General features: G+C 37.7%; 1 protein-coding gene across 1 annotated transcript in view; it reads right to left on the minus strand.

Annotated features, from left to right (window-relative positions):
• The window catches only part of LOC150088512 (cytochrome P450 2J4-like), a 46,663-nt gene that overhangs the window by 17,484 nt on the left and 13,585 nt on the right, over positions 1-15,594 (minus strand). The window contains exons 3-4 of the mRNA XM_090369547.1: positions 14,614-14,720; positions 10,520-10,821 (exon numbers count right to left, since the gene is read on the minus strand). Coding sequence (XP_090225673.1) covers positions 10,520-10,821; positions 14,614-14,720 — 409 coding nt within the window. The remainder of the gene's footprint in view (positions 1-10,519; positions 10,822-14,613; positions 14,721-15,594) is intronic.

Genomic DNA, 15,594 nt, shown 5'->3' on the forward strand with positions numbered 1-15,594 from the left:
ATAATTGCCAGACTTGGCTGAAATGCAGCCTAGAAGGAGATTAAGATGACAGTCAATGTGCGCCAGTTGCAATAAACATTAATAAATAAAGAATTTATATTATACTACTGTATATAAAATTGTGGGTAATTATAGCAGGTTTCAGTACAGTGAGACCAGTGAACCTGTCTCACTGTACTGAAACCTTTTATTATTACATACCTGAACCCAGTAGTGTGTACATAAAATTCTGTATTTATTAATGTTTATTTCAACTGGCACACATGACTGTCATCATAATCTCCTTCTTGGCTACATTTTAGCCAATGTATGGCCATTGTATTTAAAAAAAAAAAAAAAACATTAAAAATATCAAAAAAAATCACTTATTAATTATAATACATGTGTGTGTAAACTTAAGTAAATTACCATATTACACTGAAGAAATAAATATAAAGCATAAGGAGAAAAAGGTGGAGGGAAAGCAAAACGTAGAGCCGAAAATACATGGATTTGAACTGAAAGAGTTTTAACTATGATCTGCAGCACTCCCACACGGTTGTCATAACCATTGTGGTTTTTTTTTTCGAAATATTTACTTATGTTTATATTTCACTATTCACCCGTCTTTCATAGCATCTTTTTTTGTATAGAAATAATAATTAATTATGAGTATCTCATACTAATAATCATTGAATCGATATAGTATCTATCACAACTACAAAACTGTAGAAATTTCTTCAGGAACTCTTCGCAATGTTCTGGCCTGTTTCCATATTCTTGCAATGATTGGTCCACTTTCTATGGGCTTTACCACGTCAAAGAAATTAACATTATCACCTATGGGAGTGTCCACTCTATATCTTACTAGTCTGCGAGGAGAGTAATCTGCTCTTGGCAAGAACGAATGCATAAAATGACTGTGTCCTATGCGGAGGCGAAAAGAACTACTTTCTTTCTATGATTGCTGCACAAATTACAGGCTTTACCTTTATAGAGTTTGTGACTTGCCCATTACATGTAGATTCATATGGCAGCCCGTGTAGTGTAGCTCTCTCTAAAATAGACTTTGAAATTGGTTTTTGTGAGATAAGAAGTGTATAAATAGTTCGGAGTGATTTTGGATACTTTCTGAATTGTCAGGTATTAATATGAATTATATAGATACTTAAGTATCTATAACACTAACTGGTGATGTTAGTGTTTGCGGAGTTCTAACGATAATAATGGTGCCAAAATTGAGTATTCTAATTGATTGTCAGAAATGCTTTTTGTTTAAAAACTATTTAGTTATTTCTGGGACTATTATTTATTAATATCAGAAGGGACCAGTAGAAAATAATAGTCTACTAGTTTATTGATCTTCAGTATTTTTTAGCAATCTAGAAGTTGATTGGTTTACACTGCTGAGTAATCAGTTTGAGTTTAGTTGGTATTAATATTGTTGTTTAAGTTGCAGATTAATATAATTACTAAGGTGGTTAGGAACGTTACAGTTCAGTTAAGCTGCTTTGATCGTTTCAGTGTATGTCAGTTATAACACTTCGTTTATAGTGTAGATAGTTAATTGAAATGAATAAGAATTAACATACTGTTAGTTGTGTAGTAGAATAATTTAATTCAATAAGATTTATATAGGATTTAAGTGGAAAAGTTAGGAAGCATAGTGGAATCGAATAGTCCCTCCCCCCCCCCCTTCTTTCACCTAAAATACCGCAGTTGCAGGAAGAATTTAAACGATAAGGGGAGTTTATGTACTGGAGAGGACTAGTTTAAACGATAAGGGGAGTTTATGTACTGGAGAGGACTGCTGAAGTGCAGCTTATGTCTAGTCGGGATGCTGAAACAACGAGTTAGACTATGTACAAGACGTATCATCAAAGTGTGAGGGGAGGTCTCTAAAATGGGAAAAGATATTAGGAACTTTCACTTGACAGAAGTGAATAAGGTTACAAACAAGGCAAGAAACAATTTTGGACAAATGGAGTAATATAGAAACAGTGACCACGTCTGTATTAAATGAAACCCTTTAGAGCTTTAAATACAGAATTCAGTAAACGGGCGAGTTTATTGCAATATTGAATTCAAACATTTCCGTCTGAACCGTACAGACGTCTGAACTAAGACCCACAAAGAAGTAATGAGTAAAGGGGAGGGTGTATCAGATAGTCAAGATCAAGTGCATGGTGTGGGAACGAAGGCATACTTATGCTGGGATAGCGAGCGATACTCCTTCCAGGGAAGGAGGAGCTACGGTTTGTGCGAAATAAAGGTGTGTATTATTAGAAACAGCTATAAAAACAGATTTGGTGAATATAGCTGTGTTGGATTTCTTGGAGCCTTTTGGAATAACAACCTGGGCTAAAAAAAGGCAACCTATCTGTAATTATCCATGGTGTTACATCGGCCTGTAAATGAACCGTTTTCGAGATAATGTACATTTTCTGTTAAGATCCGCCACTGACTATCGGAGCATTCTGGGAGGGTAGTCTGTATTGCTGAGACCTTGTACATGCTGGATATGGTAGGGGTACAGTAATTGGCGATGCAGAATTCGCCACACACTGTTGACTCGGTACACGCTCTTGGAGAGCAACCCTCCTTGTCGAATTTCCAGGATTTTGTTCTGTTCTTTCTAACACAAACCTCTTTAATACTTGTTTGAATGAAGGGTGCTTTCCGGTTCCCTGGAAACGTGCCAACCTTAAAATTCTTCTCAAAAATCCTGGAAAACCTGCAAATTTAACTTCATCTTATCGTCCCATTGCACTGCTTCCTGTTTCCGGAAAGGTTCTATAAAAGCTTATTGTTATGAGATTCTTGAAAAATTATCATAGTAAAAATTTGTCATATCAATTTCAGTTTAGCTTTGTGAAAGGCAAGTCAAATGTGGATGCTATTAGATTGGTTTTGGACTCAGTTTCTTCTTCTGAGAGTAAATAAGTCCTCAGTCTCGTGTACTTCAAAGGGTCTTTGACACCGTTTGGCGGCAAAGGGACCTGGCGAGTTTCCAGGAGGTCAATTCCCATTTACAGTTTGATCTCTGACTATTTTCAGGACAGGTCTTGTTGTCTCCTCTGGATTCAGTTCTGTGGCGAGATGGGTGGCTTACTATCAATCAGGAAAACATCCTGAAAATTTCATATGCTAACGACTTGGTTGTCATTGTTCATGGGCACTCAAGGGTTCAGATTGAAACTAGGGCAAATGGAGTGCTTGCTGATTTGAATGACTGGTGTCAAGTACACAAATTAGAAATTTTCACTTTTAAAACAAAGCAAATGCGCTTTAAACGGCGACTAGATCAAAACAGGCCCCCCTACTATCAGATTATTAGACCAACCTATTTAATTAGTAAGTGTTTATAAATATCTTGGCATAATGTTGGAATCTAGATTAAATTTCATCTTCCATGCAAAATATATTCTGCAGAAAATAAAAGTGCTAACAGGAAAACTAATAAAAGTGAAAAAATTATTTTTGTGGTATTAAACCCTCCACTTTTTGGCGGTGTTATAAATGTATTTTTATACCTGTGGTGTGCTATGCAATAGGCACATGGGGCCCCTGCATTAGTAAATATATTGTTAATAAGTACATAACCCAGGCTCAAAGGTTTTACCTCCTAGCCACCTCGAGATATTGCAGCACAATTTCAACTGCGGCTCTTCAAGTTATTTCGGGTAAAATACTTAAGAAATATGAAGTAATTTTTAATTATCTTCAGCATTTCAGAAGGCAGAGTGTACCTAAACCCCTTGGGCAGTACTCCATTAATCTTTATGTACCTACTAAGAATGATATAACAAGACTAAGAAATCAATTCATTAGTGATTGGAAAATTGAATGGATAAATGCGATTACTGACTGGATAACATTTGGAGTTTTGCCTAGGGTAGCTGAATTTGATAAACATTACCTTTTGGTTTAATCCAGGGCTAAATTTAACATCTTTGATTTCTGGACACGGCAGTCTAAATTCAAAGTTGCATACTCTTGATTTGGCTGCCTCAGATGTGTAAATGTGGTTCTCCAGAGAATATCCAACATTTAATATTTGAGTGTAATTACTACGTTGATTGTAGGTATGAATTACAGATGTTAACTAATGTTTATGATGAATGTGATCTCCCAAAACTTGTTGAAAATAAAAGAAAATTTTGAGGCCCTGGCAAATTTTTCTGATAAAGATTCCATAGAAGGAGGAGAATAATAAATGTTATCTGATTGCCATTTCTGTATTGAATAATTGGTTCAATAATTTTCTCATTTCAGTTGAATACTTTGGTGTTGACTGGCTGCTTTGGTTTTCTCAATTGGCAACATTATTAAATTTCTGTTTGTACTTATGTTTAATAGTTGTTTTGATCTGAAGATTTTTTAGGTCTTATTTTAACTGCAAATATTGTAAACGCTTTACTGTAAACACTGTTAATAGGTTCAATTGCATTTTGGGTTAAACGATTTAAAGTTGTAAACTCTTTACTGTAAATGTTTATGGTGAATAGTTTGAACTTGTCTTTTGGGGTACATAAAAATTCTGTGTTGCTACTTATTCTGGGTCTTAAATATATATATCTATATATATATTAAAGTACTAATTTAGTACTCCCTGAACTTGTTCTGGTTGGGTTTTTTCCCTGCCATAAAGTACTTTAGGCAGGAGTATTTTGTTGTGCTAACATAGATTGGAATGTTAATAGCACTGTTTTGTTTCTCTTCTTGTGTTAGATCCTCTCATTGGCCTTTGTATACTTGGTATTCTGCATTGAAGAGTGTAGCATCAAAGTTATATGCTATGTGCGAGGTTGTATAGTAAATGGGTGTTTCTCTTACAGGTTCTGGACTGTTTTAATTTGAGAACTGATGCTATTTGGCAGTTTGGCTATATGTAAGGACCATGAGTATGAACCTCTCTAAGGACCTGTTTACTTGATACTGTTGTTGAGTATTGTAACTTATGTATTGTAAGATACATATGAGATTGAATCTTTAGTTGACATCCCTCTCACCAGTTTTGGACTGTATTAGTTTGGAACTGATACTGTTGTCTTGCCTAAAAAAATGGGATTTTTCTCCCTTCACTGCGGTGTTGATGTTTCAGGTTGATACTTATCTTTCTAATTGCTGTATATTGTATTATAAGTTTGACATTATTCTTTAATGGCTTACTTGTTGCAGGGGGTAATTCTCCCATACAGCTGTTAAATTATTTTTACCATAGAATTGGTACAGGCAACCACTGTATATTTTTAATTTAAGTTTTGATTTAGTAATGATAATAGCACATGGCAACCTTTGTATAATTGTATTATAAGTTTGGATTTGTTAACGGCTTTAAACTTTGCACTTTAAACTTTCTTTTGTAACTTCATTTTCGGTTATGTCTTCTTCTTCTGTTTTCCCTCCCATTCCATCTCATTCCCATTCCAAACCTTCTATTTCCTATCTTCCTTTCAGTTGAAAACTCTGGGTTCCCAGGCTTGCCTGATAGCCCCAGTAACTGTCTCTGGTTATTACTGGACCTTGGCGCGCCTCCTCGTATCCAAGGTTGGGAGTCAGAGGACCTGGTGTCCTCTGGCTGCGAAGTCACCAGGTGCCAACACTCAACATAACACGCATACTTACTTACATATATACATACACTTGCCGGTCTTGGCCTTTGCATTTCAGAAGCTACAGCTGTATATAGGGAGAACCCTGGAGACCGCAATTTAACAAATACACCTTGACTTTGTTCTTTCTAACACCCTTTCCTCAACATCAGGTGTTATGCTTGTGGGCCTACCTGCTCATACTCCATGTGCGAAGCGCCCATGTTCTCTAAGGCGTTGAAGTACCCTGATGAATGTTCGGCTGCTTTCGGCGGGGAAATGCTTCTTGGTTCAGACGTGCAGCCTCGAGTGCACTGCTGTTGGCTTTATCATACATGAAGTGCATGATCGCATACTCTTCGTTGCTGTAACCTGTTTCCACGTTGGCTATCCTTTGACAAGTACTAGTATGCCTGCTACGCCTCAGAGCATTGAGAAAGGGGAAAGAATGAGTATAACCTAACCTAAACAAACAAGTCAGTGGTGAATCCCAACTATAAATGTGCAATACCTCGAAAACGATTCACTTAGGGACCCATGTTTACTAGGCTTTGTTTGCATACTGTAGTCTGTACAGTTCACCTTTAAATTATTGACCATCAATTTTGAAACACCCTATATATCTTATTCCTAAGGAGTTAAGGAAGACACCATTGAAGAATTATACTATAAGAATTTGGAGGAATATGGGATTGATAAGAAAGACATGTTTTAGGTTTACGACCAAGTCTAGAAGTACACGTTTTGTTAATTGGGTTATTATTCTCTCCTCAAGGTTATATACACATTAAATAGTTCATGCTTGACAGTCAGTTTTCATAGGCATGGACCCTTTACTACAGTCTCCAGGTGAATTTTGTCTTGGCTATGGACACGTTACGAAATATTTTACTCATAGTTCTGCTACTTGTAGTCATCGTGCAAGGGGGAGGGGGGTTGTATAAGCAGAAAGCTCAAATAAAGAGCAGAAGCTGAGCTGTGCTAACTGCAAGCACCGCAAGCGGGATTTTTTGCCATCAGGGAAAGTAAGGGACATCTAACGTGCCTTACTTTGTCATTAGGGACATTAATTTCGCTAATGGGAAAGTAGTTGTAAGCGACATTAGATCTCCTGAATATTAAAAAGCACTGGAATTGGTAAAAACTCGGACAGCTAATGAATAGTTGTAATGAACCGAGAGAGGGGGGTTGGAAGAGGATTTTGAGTTAACTGAAGTTTAAGGGGCAGGAATTAAAATGATGCAGATTAATGGGCAACCATCGAGATTGGTAGCGGACAAGTTTGGAAAGATTAGTGCGAATTTTAAAATTGATTTGCTAACAATACAGGAACCGTATTAGGCTAGGGTCCGGGGTAAGCAAATATCTAGGATACTTGGTTATCCTTTAATGTTACGTGTAATACAACCGGTGCAAGGGCTCCACGACAGGACATTTGCGATTGTCAATATTTCTGGCATTTAAATCACGTTAGAGGGTTTGGGATATCGACGCTTTAGACAATTAATATAACCAGCTTTGATCTCATTAGGAGACATTGGTGAATTAAACGTCAGGATGATATTTCTAATGGGACCGTGTTTCCCATTCCTACATGCGAAAATTCTTTTAACAGCTATCACTCACTGTGGGTTTAATTCAGATCTGATTTTTTTCTCATTAAACTGAAGGAGGTCTGACTCTGTGATGACACCTCTCGATGAATTTAATGTTCTGTAGGGTGTGATAGTAATTGGTAGTCCTCCGATGGATGTTACTAGGAGTAGCTCCTTAAGTGCCTACCATTTTTTGTTTCAATTAAGAGATCCTCAATATGAAGCCTCTTAATTGATTTTAGGGAACCTGCTAACCCCTCTAAACCTTGCTGAACAAAAAAAGAAGACGCTTTCGGAATAGGTTTCTTAGTTGTTGAATGCATTATTAAGAATCTTAGAATGGAACCTGTCAGTACTTCTGTTTGAGTTCTTTGCTTCTTTCATATTATCTGGATCTTCGATTTCATTTTCCAATAAGAACCATGTTGGTGTCTCTGAAGAAATAACTTTATCTGGATTCATCATCAGCACTTAAAAATTGTTTCTAGTTCATTAATTGCCAGTAAGAAAGCAGAATTCTTTTAAAAAATAAATACCAGTGTTATCTAAAGATTAGCGACTAGATTCAGAATAAGTTTCTATATGCATTTTGTTGTTGGTATGGCTGTTTAAGGATACAAGGGCTGGTAAGGTAAGATGCTCTTATCCAGATTTTCCTGTGAGACAAGACATGAAGAAGCTATCGTAACTCATAATTTATGATATGTTTTTAATAGATGAAAAGGCCAGCCAGTAAAATTTGCATCGCTTCTCATATATTTTTAAATGCTTTATTATAAAAAAAATCATTTAATCAATGTCTGCTGTAAGTTCGTTACAGCTTACAGACACACTATGTTGGCATTATGAAATTAACTGCAGTCAATAACGACATGTGTTAACTGAAAGCTGTGTATTTCAATGTGAGCATTGAGGACGACTGTCGTCCGTTAGTAGATACAGGTGAGTAAGGGGTGTATGGCCGATACATGCTCTTGCTAAAACTATCTTTTGCTGCCGATTTGTTCTGTATATAGTTTGTGGCCATTGTGATTGCTCTTTAATCTGATGAAGTTTGTTGTGGTTTGTGCCTGCTAGAATTGAAGCCATTTACCATTACAAGTTCTTCACATTTTCATTCCATAATCAGTGTAAGGTATTAAAAATTGAGATATGTTTTACGTGGTTGAATCTTGGACAGCTTTGTCTGCTGCCTCATTCCCTGGGATAACAAAATGCCCTGGAATCTAGCAAATGTTGCTGTATGATGTTTGTTCTAAAAATTGGTACATAGAATCAGAGAACTAGGCGCCATAAATTCAAATTACAAGTGAAGAGGTTTAGACTGGACTCTGGGAAGTTTTCTTTTAGTCGCTAGTAGCCGATTGCTGGAGCAAGTTGCCTTCACAGGTGGTAGTTGATGCTGACAGGTTGAATAAATTAAAAGGTTAACTGAACAGTTAGAATAAATTAAAAGGTTAACTGAACAGTTACCTATGTGAGAAGGAATGCTGAAATTTATATTTTCTTATCTACTTATTTTTTATTTTGCCAGTGCAGCAAAAGCCTGGCTTCTTTGCACTATATGTATTACTATACCATGTAATCACAAGACACATGTAGAAAATTAGTGTACGATCAAATAAATAAATTGAATGTTTAGAAAGAAAATTAATGAATTTATTCCCAAAATTTTCGACTAGGAAATTCAAAATTCTTGCAGTAAATAACAGCAAGAGATGAAGTATAAAAATAGTTACTAATTAATTTTACATTGAATATATGTTCCTGTTAGAAACCTTGTCGCTCTCTCAACTCGGGATTTCTGAGCGCGAATCAGGAAAATCTAAAAATAGTCAGGTTAAACGGATAACACAATAATATAGATCACCTACTCTGAGGATTTGTCACCTTTGCTGACTTGAAGCTGATGCAATTTGTGCCTGCCTTCTTGTGGCATAGCTGGGTTTCAATATGCAAATCCGTGTTGCCTTTACAGCTTCCTGATAGCAAAGCGGCCAGAAACAACATAACAAACACATATGCGGTGCAAACATAGCATTCCAAACATTTCCGGAGTTTCTGAAGAATGTCTGTATCATTATACTGTACCATGGCGGAGTTGAACTAGCGTTTGGGAGAGCCACCTTACCTAAGATACTATACATTGAGAGGACAGAAACATGAGATCCTACCTAGTAACAGGTAGGCCCAGCTTTTGCCCGGATAAGGGCAGTCACATGGCGATCCACTGAGTCCACTAGTTTACGAAAGCATTCCACAGATATTTCCATCCATGCTTGCTGCATCACTGTCCATAATTCCATCTCATTCCTGGGTGGAGGATCCAAAGCTCAAACGGACCTTTCCACAGCATCCCAAAAATGTCAGGAGAACGGCTATTCCATGGTGGTAAAATCTTCAGAATGGTCTTCAAATCACGTTCTAGTCACCACAGCTGTGGGGAGGTGCAATGTCCTGCTTGAAGAGTCCATTGTGCTGTGGGTGCAAGACGATCATGAAGGGATGCAGATGGTCTTGCAAGGATAGACAACCGTGACCATTCAAGATGCCTCTAGACATATAGAGGTCGGAGCAATATGGCCTTAGTTGCTAATGCTCCTAAAAACCAAATAAAAAACATACAAGAGGTCCCAACGTGGGCCAGTTGAACACATCTCAGACCACTATACCGACCGTCCACCTGCTCGAACTGTTTCTTGTGAACATGATGGGTGCATAGCTTCATGCGGTTTCTGCCAGATATGCATCCTCCCGTCCGCAAGAAATAATTGGAAATGGGCCTCATCGGACCGGGAGACTCATCTCCAATCATCCAGTGCCGACATTCTTTTGCCGCGTTGAGTCCTTTGTCATGGTGTTAGCAATGGGACTCAAGTGGGTCAGTGGCTCCCATAACCTACTGCAGCTAATGATCATGCGATGGTCTGCGGAGACATTCTGGCACCTCTCTCGTTGAAGTCCGCGGTGATTTGTGTCACAGCCACTCTCCAGTTAACTAACAAAATGCGAGACAGACGTCCACGGCTACATTCATCCACCACCTTCTCCTCCCACAGCGCTGTCCATGATGAGATGTTATTCTGGAAATGGCATATTCCCGATACATTAATTATCAGTACAAAATCTGGCAATTAGCTTTTATACGAGAAGTAGATTTTAATACCACAGCTTTAAATTGAAGATATCATTGCTTAGACGTAATTTTGTGCCATTCTTATATTGTCTGGTCGATCAATGGAGGTGAAGCAGTTCAGAAGAGATCTTCAATAAACAGACTACATCTATAATAGTAAAGTATTTTTCCCCAAGCACTCTGTAAAATTTAATTTTCAGTAGTAGTTCACTTACCTTAGAAGTTCATCAAATTTCTTGAATAATTTCATTTGGTGGTTATAGTTAAGCTTTCCTAAGAAACGATAGATATACCACATAGATGGAACATAGCCAACAATTGCACCTTCGTCGAAGAACTCCATAAAAGCATCCATCAGTTGGTGAACAAAAGGCCACATCGGATCATCATGTTCTAATCGTTTTCCAAAAATTAGAATCCAAGCAGAGTTTGCCAGGCTAACAAACATATGCTCATAAAATTTACATGGTTGCCCTTTGTGTTTCCCCAACATTTCTATCAGAGCGGTAACTTCCTCCTGAAAATAAAAATAAATTATTAATATAGCACGTATATAAAAATAATTAGAAAGTTAAATGTACAAAGTTAATATTTGTTTTTTTTTTTTTTTTTTTTTCGGAGAAAGGTAACTCCTCAGAAAATGTGAAAAAAGTGATTATGAAAGCTGTTTTAAATTTATGCCATAGAAGAAAATATGTGAGGCTGGTTGAAATATGAATAAGAATTGTTTTAAAATTTGTTATGGTGCTGAGCATCATTATTACTAACATTCAGCTTCTCGAGATAGGGCCGCGAGTGATCTAATGATTTTCAAAGCGTATTTTCTATAAAAAAGTGGTTAAAATTTCTAAAGTCTTTTACTTTCAAAGTTATTTATTTTCTGGCTCTTTATAGATAAAGAAGGAAGACTCCTACAAAAAGGAAAACCACCTTTCTTTTGTATATATATATATAACTAACTCTTGTAACACATTAACCACTAACTTCTTATCGCTTGGTCAATAGTGGCACCGCTCCAGCCTCCACATAGCGGGTCCGGTAACCTGGAGGATAAAACAACTCTCGGAGCTAAAAGAGCAGAAACGGAAACCAATGAATTGCCTCGTCTAGAGCCCAAGGGTACTCAATGTGAAAACCCCGAAACGGACCGTGATTTCTCTACCTGGAAGAGACTGAAAAATGACGCTGGCAGACAGGAATCACCAGCCTTCCTGATTATCCATTCCCTGTCGGCTCAAAATGTTAGTAAGATTTCCTCTTTATCATTCAACAAAGCCTGGAACATGCACCAAAAATAACATGCACCAAAAAACGTCTCCAATCCGACGACTTGCTAATAGAAACTTCTCTCCCAAGACACCCCGAACAATTATTAAGACTCAATACTTAAAGTGGAATTCCAATTCAAGTCACTCCACATAACACCCTGAATTCGCCGAAGGGAGTGATCACTTAGTGGGATCTACTGAACGTTTCTGAAGAAGAAATAGTCCAGGAACTGAAGGAACAAAATGTATCACAAGCAAGAAGAATCATGATACGAAAAGATGGTACCTTAGTCCCAACACGCAACATCATTCTAACATTCAATACACCGAATCTACCAGCTTCAGTCAAAGCTAGTTGCTTAAATTGTCATGTTTGACAGCATGCCGTGGAGTTTCTCAAGGTTTAGGCCAAAATGGATGTCAGCTGAACTAATGAGGCATATGGCAGAGAAGAAAAATGCATGGGATACTTACAAATTAACACATGACACAGAAGCCTATGATAAATACAAGTTGATATGCAACCAAGTTACAAAGGAGGTTAGGCAGGCGAAAGCAGATTACGAGGTCTTTGGCAAGGGATGAAAGAAAAACAGCAAAGAGTTCTTTACTTATGTAAACTCTAGAAGGAAGGAGATGAATCAGATTGGTCCACTTGATATTGATGGGTCAACTGTTGATGATCCTGCTCAGGTAGCTAACAAACTAAATGAATATTTTGCATCGACATTCACACATGAGGAGTTATTCAGTGAGGGGAATGCCAGAGGAGTATTCAACTCTAGCGGTAAGCTACACAATCTTGAAATAACTGGGATTAAAGTGGAGGAGAAACTGTTGAAGATAAACACAAGAAAGGCACCCGGGGTGGATGGGATCTATCCAGTTATATTAAAGGAGGCAGCAAAGGAAGTAAGCAAACCCTTAGCCATAATTATGAGAGCTTCCTTGGACTCAGGGGATGTACCCATAGACTGGAAACGTGCAAATGTGACCCCAATTCACAAAGGAGGATCAAACGCTGACACAAGTAATTATAGACCTGTGAGCCTGACTTCTGTTCCAGGAAAATTAATGGAGGCACTGGTTAAAGAAGCACTGCAGGATCATTTAGACAAACTTCAGTTATAGCTCAGACACAGCATGGTTTTGTTAAGGGGTAGTCTTGCTTGACCAATTTGATTGGATACTATGATGCAGTCACAAAAGAACTGGATGCAGGGAATAGCTTTGATATTATATACTTGGATCTTAGAAAGGCTTTTGATACTGTTGCACATGGAAGACTGCTACACAAATTGGAGCAGTGTGACACTGGAGGCAAATTGCTTCTATGGATAAAGGGGTGGTTGAGGGGGAGAGGACAGAGAGTGGTAATCAATGGACACTGCTCATCGTGGACTAATGTTATTAGTGGAGTCCCTTAGGGCTCAGTGTTGGGTCCATTATTGTTTTCTGTATTTATAAATGATATTGATGATGGTATACCAAGCTTAATGTCCAAGTTTGCAGACGATACAAAGGTTGGCAGGGTTGTCAAGGACACTACTGACACTATGCTGCTGCAACAGGATCTGGAAAGGTTGAGCAGATGGGCTGAGAGGTGGCAAATGAAGTTTAACATTGACAAATGGAAAGTAGTACACATGGGAAACAGCAACCCCAGAGCAACGTATCAACTCTGTGGTACTACACTGACAGTGGTAGAGAATGAAAGGGACTTTGGGGTGGTTGTGCAGGCAGATATGAAGTTCTCTGAGCAGTGCAGGCGGGCTGCAAGAGTAGCTCATGGAGTATTGTCAATGATATACAGGAATTTTTCCAGCAGGGATAAGGAGGTGATTATTCCCTTGTATAAGGCAATGGTCAGGCCACACCTAGAGTACTGTATACAGGTCTGGAGGCCTCGTTTCAAGAAGGATGGGATGTAGAGCTGCTGGAACGAGTACAGAGAAGGGCAACAAGATTAGTGAATGGAACAAAGGGGTGCTCTTACGAAGAAAGGCTTAAGTTTTGCAAATTACAGTGTCTGGAGACTAGGCACCAGCGAGGTGATCTGATAGAGGTGTATAAAGCCTTGAACGGTTTGAGCATGCTCAATGCTGATGGGATTCTTCCTCTAGCTCAGAATAATCACCTGAGAGGGCATAAATTCAAATTGAGGAAAGACAGATGTAGGATAGACGTGCGGAAATTTGCCTTTAGCCAGTGGGTGGTTGGATGGTGGAACAGACTTCCATCCCTTGTAGTGGAGGTTGATAGCCTAAATAAGTTTAAGGCTCAGCTGGACAGGTATTTTGAACGAAGAGAGGGGTGAAGTGGTTTTTTTTTTTTTTTTTTTTGGGTGATGCTGCATAAGCTTGCTTTCTTGCATCAAATGCCTCTACTAATGCTAAATGCTAATGCGTCCAAACTGTGGCTCTACATTTCATACCCAGTCAGAATGCAAAGCTCAAACTCCTTGTGTGACTTATATGCCTTCCTTCTATACGCATCAGTCGTTTGTTTTTTTCCGGGAAGTCCAATTGACAATGTGAGCAGGAATATAAAATTGCATTTCAGAGGATCATGGATATGATCTGTAGTCCCTAGCATAAGGTATAAAGATACAATGGTACAAACGAGGCAGGCGTTAAAGCATGATTTAAAAAAAAAAGTTCCACGTCAGATCAATTTTGAAGTAGTATGAATTTGGAAATTCATACTCGGAAATACGTTCGATACCTTGCGTATATTCACCTTTCAATCTTCTATACTCCTATGTGTTGTACTAGGACATAACTAATTGTAATACAGGTGATATGTATTGTCACTTATTCATTTGGAATATTCGCCAATAGCTTGGGTAGCAACTGAGCAAAAAAATGTAAAAGAAAATTGAGTAGAAAAGGGTTCCTGGCTATGAAAGAAAACGAGCATTATTAAAACGAAAAGAGCAAGAACAAAAAAAAAAAAAAAATAAACAACGTTAAATATTGCAATGTACGAAATAGACCAGAGCTAGAAGAAAAAAGTTCATTTTAAGCATAGAAGGAAATTACCTGTAAGTGTTGTTCAAAGAATGACTTTCCCATTCCAGCATTTCTCAGTGTGGTAACTGAAACTCTTCTTTGTTCTTCCCAATCGCTTCCATTTGAAGACCCAACTCCTAAAGAAAATTAATAAAAAGAAATGTCCCATTCAGATGGTATCCCTTTCGGAAATATATGTAGACGTAAAAAATCTGTAAAAACATGGATTTATTTTGATGTAACTGTATTAATCCACATAATATCACAATTTCCAAGTTTTACTGCAGAGACTTCAAAGTAAAAAGAAAATATGCCAGTAAAGATCACATCGATAAATGTTATAGAAAATTATATAGTCTGGTAGTATTGAAATTTAACGTGAAAATCACTATGAAATTAATTAAATATTAATGATAAATTAATTAATTAATGATAAATTAAGAAATGTATACAATAGCACTAATATAACGTTGAAAATACAGAAGATTTAGAATTCTGTAGTCAAGTTAACCCACAAGTTAAATAGAAACATGACAATTATACATCCATTCACTTTGGAAGAACCAGACTTCTTACTTCCTGTACTGTAATACAAACAATAAAAACTTGCCTCATGCGGGGATATATAAAGAGAACTAAGTAAGATATGGTTCGAGAATATAAAGGCCAGATGGATAAATGTCGAAGATGGACTTAGGGCAAACGTCAAATATAGCGAGCTGGTTCCAGCGATAGACTTGAGCAGGACCCCTGCTTTCTGTTAATGGAAAGGTCACTGAATAACTTAATAAGAAGGTTCTTTTGTAGTTTGATCTGTGGTGGGTACAGATGTGTTCTCGAATTCCCAGACATTGCCACACTGGAAGTCATGGTACACTCTATTCGATTTGTCTGACCTAACGTACAGCACATCCTTTTGATGTTCTTCACGCTTTGATTGAAGACGCCTGAAGTATGTTCTCCAATGTATGCTGCTCCACAGCCGTACCTTATGTGGTATATTGGCTCTCT

The sequence above is a fragment of the Mastigoproctus giganteus genome, chromosome 3 (assembly GCF_048544385.1).
Source record: "Mastigoproctus giganteus isolate SK-2022 chromosome 3, ASM4854438v1, whole genome shotgun sequence".
Taxonomy (NCBI): domain Eukaryota; kingdom Metazoa; phylum Arthropoda; class Arachnida; order Uropygi; family Thelyphonidae; genus Mastigoproctus; species Mastigoproctus giganteus.